We start from the raw sequence: 12458 nt of genomic DNA on the forward strand, positions 1-12458 counted from the left end.
ATCCATGTTTCAGGTCTTAAAAGTACAACTGTCTTTCCCACCAAATCCATGGAGAAAAACCTCAAAAAGTGTGTGTGTGGGGGGGGAGTTGGAGGGTTCCAGCTCCCCCTGTACTCTCTCCCCTACCAATGCTCTCATTCCCTCTGTGCCACAAGAACCACGCTGTCCCTCTGCCCATCCAACTCTGGAAAAGAAAGTCTTGCTCCCCAGCCCCGCCCCCACCCCTGCCGCCCCCCTCCCTTTCCGGGCGGACTTGGGAGATTCAGATCTCACCCCCTACAACTCCCCCAGGAGAGGGAGGGTGGGGGGGGACTGTTTCCTGGATTATCCTAAAAGCTTCCAAGGCCGTAAGGATTTGGCAGCATCCTTGCCTGAATTTCTCACCTCCCCCTTTGGCTCTGATTGTCGCCTCCTTTATAAAGCCTGCTTCTCCTATCGCCCCCCACTTGTCCCTCACTGCCGCTGCCAGCTCTGGGCTCCATGGACTGGTAAGAGAGGCTGTTCCCCTGCCTCGTACAGAGGACTTTCCATGAAGGCTAGATCTCTGAAGAGGGATCTAGGCTTGATTCTTTCTCAACTGGGGAGGGTGACAGGAGGGTGGGGTTTTTCTGGGGGGAGGAGGAGGGGAGAATGTCTACAGGGTTCCAGCTGTGATCTTTAGACTAGTCTGGGCTGAGAGCCTGGAGGGAGAGAAACGTGTGGTTGATTCTTGTGATGAGGTACCTCCGTGTGAAAGAAAGGGTAGTACACTAGGCAAACACACTCTCCACACAGGTTAATGATGACAGCATACCTACAGAGAGGCAAAGGAAGAAATGCCTGCACGTACGTATCCTGAGCACACGGAAGAGAGGTCACATAGGCATATGTTGGCCTGTGGTGCACACACATGCCAAGGTATAAGTGCACTCTCTCAGCGGGGTTTGCCTTGTAGACAGAAAAGGAATGCATAATGCTAATTGACCCTTAGATTTATAAGAGCACTGGCACCCAAGTATTTGCTCCTAGTAGACCCTCCTTTAAGTGTTCGTTGAATGGATAAAAGAAAATGGCTTGATCCCCTCCACTCTGGACTGTGCTGGTTTTCTAGACACCTGGGAGAATTGGGTGGAGAAAGGAGAATGTCCAGGAGTTCAGAGTCCCAGCTTGCTGGTCTGGAAATGCAGCCTGGAGGTGAGGAGTGGAGGAGAATGAGCAGCTAGGAAACAAGGAACCGGGTCTTAGAGTCCTGTCAGCTTCTTAGTTTTCTGTGTGACCTTCAGTCTACTCAGGTGCACATTTCTCTACCACTAAAAGGTGAGCTTGAATTAAACTTTTAGGAGGAGCCCTATTTAACAGGACACAGTGCAAATTACATGGGAAAGTTGAGGTTTAGAAGGGAAGGCTAGTATAGAGTGTGTCTCATCCCAGCAACTCAAAAGGGGATGGACTTGGGCTATCAGGCAGGATGGTAGATGGTTCCATTCTCAGATGAATTTAATTCCACTGTCCCCTCCCCTCTCAGGGTCTAAAGCAGTCAGATTCCTAGGGCCACCACCTCTGTCCTAGTAAGGCCAGATAAAGAAGCAGGCAGAATGTGGGCTTTGCAAACCTGACTTCTCTGGACTCAGTTTCCTCCTCTGGCTCTTAACAGCTCTGTAATCTTGGGCAGGTCATTTAGCTTCTTTGATCCTTTGCTTCCCAATCTGTACCCTGGGAATAATAATAATAATTACTTTGTTGCATGCTCATGAGAACTAGGGAGGTTTGTGTAAAAGCACCTGGAGCGCACATAGTAGGTGCTCAGTAAATAACTGCTACTTAGTATGGGCAGATAGACCAAGAAAGGGATCACTCTCACTCTACAAAAGGCTTGAAAGGGAAAGGTGTGTCAGGAATGGGAGATCAATATTTTGGAGAATCAATCGGAGAGGGGCAGAAGTGTCTAAACCTTAGGCAGATCTCAGTGTGTGTGGTGGGGATAGCATGGTTGAATCTGGAGTCAGGGGAAGAATATGAATGTGGTGACCTTAGCAGTCACATCAGTATCCAACTCTGACCATCCACTGGCAGATCTAGGAAATGGGAACTGCAAGGGTCGGAAGCGGAGGAAAGAAGTCCAGGGGAACCTGAGAGAAAGATTACGATAAGCAGGGTAGGGAGACAACAGCTGGGACTTCCCAGGGATGAGTTTGTTACTGCTGTACTTGGTGCTGACGAGGGGAAAGCAGATGCAGGGGAGGAGACCAGGGGAGCCCCCAGATGGCTGAGGGTCGGGGTGGGGCATGGGTACAGAGGGGCAGGATGTCTGCCATCCTTTTGCCCTGCTGTTTTCTCGGAAAAAGATGGACAACGCTACTGCAAAGATAAGACAATTCAGCACCTGAAATGGGAAAAGTGACTGTTCCTCATCTACGGTCAGACACCCAGTGCTGGCTTTAGCACTCACCCTTAGTGGCAGTACATGGGACAAAGCAGGTGGCCAGGAGGGGAAGGCAGAAGTGGGGAAAGGTCTAATCATTTTTAACCCAGAAATGAATCACCTAAGTCTGCTCAAAGATTCTACTGTGGACTGGATGAACGTCTGGCTGTGTTCTAGAAGTGGCTGTGACTTGGGATACAAATCCCACTATCCAGAAGTGCAGGCTGAGTGAGCTGAGATTCAGCTGTGTTGATAGAGAGGGTGAATTTAGCCATTGTCAGGATGACCTGGAGCGGGTCTTTGTGACTAACATCGTGGAGTCCTAATTACCGGAAAGAAGATGGAAATCCCGACGCGATCAGAAGTTTCCATCTCTGATGTTGGACAGCGTCCAAACCCCCATCCTTCAGCCACCAGGGTGGCTAAGGAAACTGAGGCTTAGAACAATGTGACCCACTAGAGTCCGGTTAGCCAGGACAGAGCTGGGGCTAGAACTTTTTCCAGGGATCTTTGGGAATCTGCTTGAGAATGGATTTATTTAATATTTATAATAAGGATATATATATATTCTCTTTACCCTATGCCTAACAGGTGCCCCCAAGGGTCTAGGAGTGTGTGTGTGTGCCAGTACTGGAGCTTGAACTTGGGACACGGGCACTGTCCCTGAGCCCAAGGCTAATACTCTGCCACATGAACCAGTTTTACTTTAGGCTGTTTGAGGTGAACTGGGGATAAGAGTCTCTTGGACTTTTTCTGCGCAGCTTCAAACTGCGATCCTCAGACCTCAGCCTCCTGAGTAGCTGGGATTATAGGTGTGGGCCGGGCCACTGGCTAGTATTTTTCATAGGGGTTTTCCCTACCTAACTTGTACCTGGGCTGTTCAGATGAGGAAATCGAACTTTAAAAAGAAAGGAAAGCAGCCAGATGCCAGTGGCTCACATCTATAATCCCAGCTATACTTGGGAGCCCGAGAGCTAAAGAATCCAGATTCTGGAAGAAAAGCATTATTTGAAGAAAAGTCTTCAAATGATCAGTTAAAATCGGGACTTGGATGTGTGACTCAAGTGGTAAAGCACCAGCCAAACAAGCATGAGCATGAGGCCTTGAATTAAAACCCCAGTATCAGAAAGACAGACAGACAGAAAAGAGAAAGGAGAAAGAGAAAGGAAGGAGAAAAAAAGGAACGAAAAAAGAAAGAAAAGGAAGAAAGGAAGGAGAAAAGAAAGGAAGAGGAGGGAAGGAGAGAGAAAGGAAGGAAGGTAGGAGATGCACCGATGAATGGGACTTTGACTGGATGTGGATTATGAATGAGGACACAGGAGATATTAGTTTTCAAAGATTACACTTCGACCGTGTCCCACGTGGGGCTACAAGTCTGATAAAACAATGGGGGTAGAATAGAGAATGTAAAAGGGGTGAAATTGCATTAGGTTTAAATGGCAACCCGACTGACTCCAGGCAACCGTCTATACAAGAAAAAAATAAATAAACGAAAATAAAGAAAGCCGACCCAATCAACCAAAGAAATACGGAAATTAATCAGAAATCCCCTTTTTGGAGGGGAGAGGTCAATTTGGGACTTTGGAGACAACGGGGAAGAGCCCGTCCGACTCCCACAGAGCTGACCAGGAGAGCTGGGGGTGCGGGAGCGGCCCGGGAGGGTCCCCGGGTCCCCGGGTCCCCACCCAGCGGAGCTGCGGGTCCCAGGGCCTCACCGATCTCAATCTTGAGGGGCGTTTTGGGGTGAGATCCCCGAAAGCCTCGCCGTTCTCCCCGACCGTTTGCACGCCGGGCGTGTGCGTTTGCTGTTGTTGTTTTTTTGTTGTTGTTTTGTTTTGGCTGCTGTTTGTTTTTCCCCTCAGAGGAAGGCAATATCTTTCCCCAGTCAGATACTCGGAGAAGAGAATCCCAATGATTTGGCCAAATAGCCCTTTTCTCGGGGGGCCATTCAGGCGCCCGCTCAGCCTTCGGAATACCGGGTGGGGAGGGGGGGCGAGCCCCTCGACGCCGGGAGAGGAGGTGGGTTTCGGGCTGGGGGGGGGTGCGACCTCGAGGGGAGGTGGAGGCAGAGCGCGGGGACCCTCTGGGGGACGAGCGGAGGGGGCAGGCGGAGGCTGGAGAGTGGGGGGCGTCGGGGGAGGGTGGAATGGCCACCCCAAAAGGTGAGCGGCCGAGGGGGAGAACCGGAACGGTGGGGAGAGCCAGGGTGAGGGCGGCGGAGAGAAGGGACGGGCGAGGATCGAGGTCGCACCCGCGGCACCCGGCAGCCCGGCTTCCTTCTCGGCCCTCACCGTCCCCGCCGCGCTGCCGGGGGTGGCGGTGGAGAGAAAGGGTGAGGAAAAGCTGCCCGGGTCAACAGTACCCTAAGGGTGGCTTTGAACATCTCCCCCCCCCCGGGCCGCCCCCTCCATCATTCCTCTCCCCCTCCACCGCAAGGCCTGAGCCGCGCCCCCCCCCCCCCCCCCGCCTCCAAACAGCCCTTGCTACCCCGTCTCAGCCGGTCTCGAGAATTCGGGGAACACCTCGCCAGGTTCCCTGGCCCGAGGGATGGGGGTGGTGGTGGTGGTGGAGGGGATCAGGGAGGAGCCAGCCCGCCCTCCCTCTCCCCGGCCCCGCCGAGCCCGCACGGGTTAAAGGCGGCCGCAGGTGAGGTGGGCGGGGCGGCGAGCTGGGAGGAAAAAGGAGCGGAGCGCCCGGGCGGCCGCAGAGCGCGGTGAGTCACGGGCGGCGCCGGCCTCGCTCGCTCGCTCGCTCGATCGCTCGCTCCCGCCCTCCCTCCGTCCTCCCGCCGCCGTCGGGTCTGGCCGTGGCCCCTGCTCGCCCTCGGCTTGAGTCCCTCGCCGCGGAGAGCCGGTCCGAGCGCAGCGCTCATGAGAGCCCGCCTGTGAGCGCGCCAGCCCGCGGTGCCCGGAGCCCGAGCGCAGCCTCCCAGGTAGGAAGGAGCCCCGGTCTGGGTGGTCCGGGCTGCGCCCTTTGGAGAGGATGGGGAAACGCGCCCCGAACGCCTCGCAGCCGCCTCGGGTGCTGGAGGGGTGGGGGCGGAAAGAATCGGAGGGGCTGAGACCCCGGATCGAGGGAAAACCCAGAGGACGGGAGAGACCGGAGAGACCGAGGTGGCAGGAAACTGGGGAAACTGGAGCTACTGGGACAACCGGAGGACTAGACACTGAGTATCGAGGGAAGGGGAGGCCCCGTCGCGGCCCGAGCGCTGGGATTCGGTGGACATAGGGTGTCTGTACCCACCACCCCGAAGCGAGGAGCGGGAAGCCCGGGAGCGCGCGCCCTGCCCTTTCTTTTCCTAAAATCCTGGGACCAGGCCCTCTGTACCCCTGGCCTGGGCTCTCAAGTTCTGTCCGGAGAAGACACTGGAGCCTGGATCATCCTCCTCTCCCCATCCCCGCCCGCCCCCTTTCCCCAGTCCCTGGAGGGACAATTCCCAGGCGCCAAAAGCTATTAGGGTCCCAGGCCTGGCTGCTCGCGCCCAGCCCCTTCTGGGCTGCCCCGCCCCGGCCTGGGGCTCCGTTCCTGCTACTTCACCCTGTTCCTTTCTTGTGGTGAAGCTGCCAGAGCCTGTGTAGGCGCCCTGGCTCTCTCCGGCTCTGCGTCTCTCCCTAGTCCCAGAGGCAAAAGGTGGTCGGGTCACCTGAGACTTGCTGTGAGAAGGAAAAAAATGGAGGAGCTGATCCCTAAGTGACTGGTCTTCTCCCCCACCATTAGAGAAGGCCCCAGCAGGGCTCCCAGGCTTTTTGGAGAGGTGGCTAGAAGACTGGGGACTTCCGATTACAGATAGGTGGTGGAGAAAGGGATGAGGGCTCACACTCTCTCTCAGACACAGTCTTGATGTGTAGGTCAGTCTGGCTTCAAGCTCACAAGCTCACCATCTTTCTACCTCAGGTTTACAAGCCTGGGCCATCACTCTCCTACTGGGTGTTCAGGTTTCTGCTGGGCCTATAGGTTTCTAGTGGTTTAGAGAAAGTTATAAATCAATTGTCCCAGAAACCTGGTTTACAGACCACACAGTACTGTATGGTACATTTTTTTTCTGATTGGATAAATCGACACCCCTATTCAAATCACAACTCCAAATTTGGTTTTCTTTTACCATAGGAATTTGTTGTCGATAGCGCTGTGTATTACACTCATCCGAGTAGCTTTAAAAAATTACTTATTTAAGAGCAAGAATTGCCCAGCGATTACTAAGCCTGTGATTAGAATTTTACAGCCCCTCCTCTTTCTGGATTGGGATCCTACTTCTCTTAAGGGGGTTGTCAGTTATCCCCTGCTGAGTTGCTAGTCACTTCTCCAGGGAAGCTGACCCTTCCTTTCTTGTTCCTGGGTTTTTCTTTGCTTGAAGATGGGCATCGGTAACAGCTAGAGTTGGCTAGCATTTTTGGATCAAGGGCAGGAAAGAGGACTTGGCTTTCTCCGGTGGAAGCAATTGTCCTAAAGCTGGCACATAGCTACACTGCAAAGAGACGTGTGGAAGTGGATTTCTTGAGGCATAGTCACCCAAGCCAGGCAGGGAGCAGGGGAAGAATATACAGAGACGAAATACTCTTCTGCTGAATTGGCAGTGGTATGGGGGCTCACTCTTCTAAAGTTCAGGACCTGCAGACCTCAAGCTTTCCATTTTGGGAGGAGCCTTCCTCTCCAGTGTGTGTCCTAATTAAACTGGGGAAGCAGGGAAAGTCTAGATCATCCCGGTGAGCTGGCAGCATGTCTGCAGGGGACAAATGCCATTAACTCTCCTACTGGTTGGGGGAGGCAGGGGTAGGATCGGTTCTTACACCATCCTGGAACCAGCCCAGCTCCAGCTATGATCTGGGTCCTAGGTTCAGAATCCTGTGCTTCTGGGAGACTCTGTTCTCAACCCTTCTTGCACTCCCGAACAACCGATTGGAAGTGCTGGCTCAGAGGAGTACCCTTGCACACTTCGGTGGAGAGAAAGTGTGCCGGCTATTTTACTCATTGTGTGTGTGTGTGTGTGTGTGTGTGTGTGTGTGTGTGTGTGTGTGTGTGTGTGTTGTGGGGGCTCGAACTCAAGGCCTGGGCGCTGTCCCTGAGCTCTCTGCTCAAGGCTAACGCTCTCCCCCAACTTGGTTCATTGGAGTCTCGCGGACTTAACTGGCTTTGAACCGCGATCCTCAGATCTCAGCCTCCTGAGTAGCTAGGATGAATGACCGACGTGAGCCACCAGCGCCCCGTTCCTCACTTCTCTTCTTTGCCTCCCGTAGCTTCCATCCAAGGTGTCCCTGACCCCACCCACCCCGGACCCCGGCAATGCTAACCGCTGTCTGCGGCTCTCTGGGCAGCCAGCACACGGACGCGCCTCACGCTTCGCCGCCGCGCCTCGACCTGCAGCCCCTCCAAACATACCAGGGCCACACGAGCCCGGAGGCCGGGGACTACCCCTCCCCGCTGCCGCCTGGGGAGCTGCAGAGCCTCCCGCTGGGCCCGGAGGTAGACTTCTCCCAGGGCTATGAGCTGCCAGGAGCCTCCTCGCGGGTGACCTGCGAGGACCTGGAAAGCGATAGTCCCTTGGCCCCGGGACCCTTTTCCAAACTCCTGCAGCCGGACATGTCACACCATTACGAATCCTGGTTCCGGCCCACTCACCCAGGCACCGAAGATGGCTCGTGGTGGGACCTTCATCCCGGCACCAGCTGGATGGACCTCCCCCATACCCAGGGTGCGCTGACCTCACCTGGCCACCCGGGGGCGCTCCAGGCTGGCTTGGGGGGCTACGTCGGAGACCACCAGCTCTGTGCCGCCCCGCCTCCTCACCCGCACCCGCACCACCTCCTCCCGGCCGCCGGAGGGCAGCACCTCCTGGGGCCCCCGGATGGGGCTAAAGTCTTGGAAGCCGCGGCGCCAGAGTCCCAGGGTCTGGATTCCAGTCTGGATGCGGCGGCCCGGCCCAAAGGCTCCCGCCGATCGGTGCCCCGCAGCTCGGGCCAGACGGTGTGTCGCTGCCCCAATTGTCTGGAGGCGGAGCGATTGGGAGCTCCGTGCGGGCCGGACGGGGGCAAGAAGAAGCATTTGCACAACTGCCACATCCCCGGTTGCGGGAAAGCCTACGCCAAGACGTCGCACCTGAAGGCGCACCTGCGCTGGCACAGCGGCGACCGCCCCTTCGTGTGCAACTGGCTCTTCTGCGGCAAGCGCTTCACGCGCTCCGACGAGCTGCAGCGCCACCTGCAGACGCACACGGGCACCAAGAAGTTCCCGTGCGCCGTGTGCAGCCGCGTCTTCATGCGCAGCGACCACCTGGCCAAGCACATGAAAACCCACGAGGGCGCCAAGGAGGAGGCCGCGGGAGCCACCCCCGGCGAGCCCAAGGCCGGGGCCACCGTGGAGCCCTCCGGGGGCAAGGGGAAACGGGAGACCGAGGGCAGCAACGCAGCGCCCTCCAACTGAGCGCCCCCTCCCCGCCGCCGCCCCCCATCCCGGGGTGCCACCTCCTCGCCGGGCTGCTGGAGTCATCGCGAAAGAGTCCCCCCTAGTCCGATGTCCTTAGGGATGTCCTTGAGTCAGGGGGAGGAGAGGGATGGTTATTTATTAAGGGGGAGGAAAAGTGGTGGATGGGGGGCACGGGGAGACGAGGGGCGCTAGGGGTTTTGTTTGTTGGGGGGGCGCTGGGGCAGGATGGGGTGCAGTTGACAGAGCTTTAGGGGTTGCGCATGCCTCTCCGTTCTTCCTCACTATTTCACTCTCCCCGGCACCCTTCCGGTCTGGGCGGCTGGGACGGGGCACCCCGGTGGCCTCCGGTGGTGGAGGGGACCGGCTGGGAGCTGGGCGGAGTTCGGGGCTGGTCGGGGTTGCTGGGGGGAGCTGTCCTGACACGTCCGTAGCGCCTGGGAGCCTGGACATAAAAGCGCCTGGCAGAGCCACCCCACGGCCCGAGGCCCTTTCATCCCCCTTCTAGCGCTTCTGCCCCAAGGGTTTTCTGGAGGGGGGGCTGAGGTGGGGAGGTTGAGGGTCCCCCCCTAAGGTGGGAGGGGGTGTCTGTGTAGCATGCTGTTTTAGAGATGCTTGCTCCTCCTTAGTAACCTTTTCAGACTTGGTGTGATGGAGCCCCCGAGGTGAGGGGCAAAGCTGTGAGGTTGGGACAGAGTTAGATGTGGGGAGGGGAAGGTGTGAGCAAGTTCTCTTAGGAAAGGAAAGGGATTTGGGACTGAGGATAGAAGGAACAGAACCTTGTTCTGCTTCAACTCTGATTCAGCCATAACACTTGGTTGTGTTTTGTTTTTATTTTTGATATCAAATTCGGTTCCCAGTGGATTACCTTAGGTAGGGTTTTTATTGTTGTTTGTGCGGGTCCTGGAACCCGAACTCAGGGCCTGGGTGCTGTCCCTGAGCTGCTTTTTGCTTAAAGCTGGTGCTCTACCACTTGAGCCACAGCTCCACTTCCAGCTTTTCCTGAAGTTTATTGGAGATAATCTCACAGGGGTCTTTAGGCATCCAGTAGCACCAGCTCTTGAACTGACACAGTCCTTGTCCCTGGGTCCCCATCATTTGCCTTCCATCTGAGGATGGAGGGAGAGGGCTTGGGATTCAGATGGGAGTGTCCCAGTGAGGGGCCTTCCTCCTCCTAATAGAGGCACTGCACCTGCCTAGCCTCTTCTGCTCACTGAGAAGCTAGGCTCGGCTCCCTAGTTTGACCCTTCCATTCCCTGCCTCACTATGCACCCCCATCTCCCCTTCCATATGAAGGAGTGGCCCTCCCGCTGGAAGGGATTCCAGGAAACTGTCCCCACCCCTCCCATGCCCTTTAGATGCTAGAATTACATTTGGATTCTGATCCCCGGGGTGGGAAGGGGAGACGCCCAGTGGAAGCTGAGCCAGGCAGAGGGAGAAGAAGCAGATCTGGGGAAGGGTCTGGCAAGCCACAGGACCCGGGAGCCGGGGTATTCCCTGGCTTAAGGTATCGGGTCTTCAGTCTCTCTGACCCCCCTTTCCCTTCGCTCCTCTCTCTCCACCCAGAACCCTCTGCAGGGATTAGTTATGTACTGATTTTTAAGTTATAAGCAAAGGGTATTTTATTTAATATTAGGGCATGTGTATATGTGTGTGTTGTGTACCTGCGAGTGTGTGTATGTGTGTATTTCTCTACTGAGCCTGGGGTCTCCTTGAGACCCCATCTTGTTCACCCCATCCAAGGTCTGGGGCCTAGATCCATAGCATCTCTTCCTCTCCTGGGGGTGCTGGAGCCCAGTCCAAGGGCTGGGAGCTGTCTGGGAAGCAGAGGCTGGTAACCCAGGTGGGAGAAGGTTGGGTTTGCTAGGGCTCCTGCTGGAAAGGGACAAGGTGACTTCCCTGTGGGACTTCCGAGCCCCTCTCACAGGGTAGTTTAAAAAGTAAGGTTCTTTATTCTTCCTCTTTGCCCACTTCCTGCTAACCCACCCAGAGTTCTCCTTCCTCAGGGAGAGGGCTGAGGGCAGGAGCCACCTTGGTCATGCCAGCAGGTTGCCGGGCCAGGTGCAAAGGGGGAGAAAGGAGGGCACCGTGGGTGTAGGATGCCTTTCTCCTCCACCCATCGAAACTGGCCACCCCCTCCCTGCCTTACCAAGACAGTCTTTTCCAGTGACCCTTCTAAGGGGGAACTCCCACATGGGTGGTGGTGGTGTGGGGGGACTCCGCTGTTCCCCCTTCTAGAGGCCCTGAGCCCTAAGCTAGGCAGGTAGGGCTTTGGGTAGTTTTTCTTCTGCTCCCCCTCTTTCATAGATCTAGGTTTCTTGGCTGCCTTTCTAGGTAGCCCCCCTAGAGGAAAATGTAGGATTTTTTTTTTCTTTTAACTGCTGTGAACCCACTTTGGGGGGGGAGGGAGGAGGAGGCAGAAACAGCCTGTGTTTTTTATGCAACAATAAAGTCATCACCACATCATTGCTTCATTTGTCTTCCAGCTTGCTTTTCTTTTTGACTCAGTATCCCTCAGACAGGGCTGCCAAGTGAACATTTTCTCCTTTGATCCTGCCACCTTCATCGTTTGGCTGGGTCTGATCCTACCTTTGGGTGGGTGGGGGGGCGTCTAGAGGGAGGGCTCCCTTGGGTAGAGAGCTGTCAACCTGGTCCATTGCTCCCTGTACATAGTTGCTTCCTTCACAAAATGTTCCTTCTTTCCCCTCCCTACAATAACCCTAAGACGGGGATCCTTCCCTTCCATTGCAGGTCTCTTGGCTCCTTTCCTGCACCCCACGGGAGCATGCGTGGCAGCCAGTCCCTCTGGCTGTGAGCAAGGTGTGGGTGAATGACAGCGATTTCTTCACCCAGGATGATCCCTATCACAGACAAGGCGATGAAAGGCAGCCAAGATATCTGATGGGCGACCGCCCAACTGGAAAGTATGAGGGAAAGGTTGCTACTACAACTCCCAGCTAGAGACCTGCCACACTTACACAATTCCTGTGCTGACAGACATACCCTCGCTGGATTTACGGTGCCCGCTCTCAGAGAGGCATAGAAATGCCCATCTGTGGTACATGGCTCCCTAGCTCCTCAGCGATTGGTACTCAGTTGTTGTCTAGTTCACATCAAGTGAGTAAAAACTCTGACTCCAGAGCCACAAAGCTAGGGTGGAGGACCTGTACTTGGCTCTTGAGAGGCAGGGGAGGAGCCTGTACTTTCCTCTTCATACTTAGTGAATTCCTATTTCCCTCCACTTCACCCCTAACCCCATTTCTCCAGCCAAATCTGGCTCCCAGGTTGGTTCAGCCTTTTCTTTATCTGGATGATCCTGGGACAGATCTCACAACAACCTTAGAACAGAAGACATCAGGGTGATTTAGAGGTTAGGGAGTAAAATGACTGAATTTGGGGACATGAATTCTTTGTTTCCAACTGCTCCTGGATTTGACAGCCTGGGAAACGGTTGTGGGGGGGTGGCAGGCTCACCTCCCCTCCCCCCCACCTCCCACCTGAGGCAGAATTGTGGGGCTGCTCTTCAGTCTCTTAGTTGTGGTGGGGGAAGTTAGACCCTAGGAACCTCTTTTCTCCAGGTCCCTTCCTCCCCACCCCCCAGTCCCTGCCCCCAGGGTACCAGAGGGCAGCTGTGGGGCTG

The 12458-nt window shown here is 55.7% G+C and overlaps 1 protein-coding gene across 1 annotated transcript; it reads left to right on the forward strand.

The window, feature by feature from the left end:
* Positions 1-7681: 7681 nt before the first annotated feature.
* Positions 7682-8818, forward strand: Sp6 (Sp6 transcription factor). The gene has a single exon (XM_090351676.1). The coding sequence runs from the start codon at positions 7682-7684 to the stop codon at positions 8816-8818; it is 1137 nt and encodes a 378-aa protein (XP_090207802.1).
* The last annotated feature ends 3640 nt before the right edge of the window (positions 8819-12458 follow it).

Source organism: Megascapheus bottae, chromosome 17 (assembly GCF_031878675.1).
Source record: "Megascapheus bottae isolate mThoBot1 chromosome 17, mThoBot2.hap1, whole genome shotgun sequence".
Lineage (NCBI taxonomy): Eukaryota > Metazoa > Chordata > Mammalia > Rodentia > Geomyidae > Megascapheus > Megascapheus bottae.

What these genes read in the sequence shown, in the direction of transcription:
- Sp6 (XM_090351676.1), top strand. Translation starts at nt 7,682, where the DNA reads ATGCTAACCGCTGTCTGCGGCTCTCTGGGCAGCCAGCACACGGACGCG.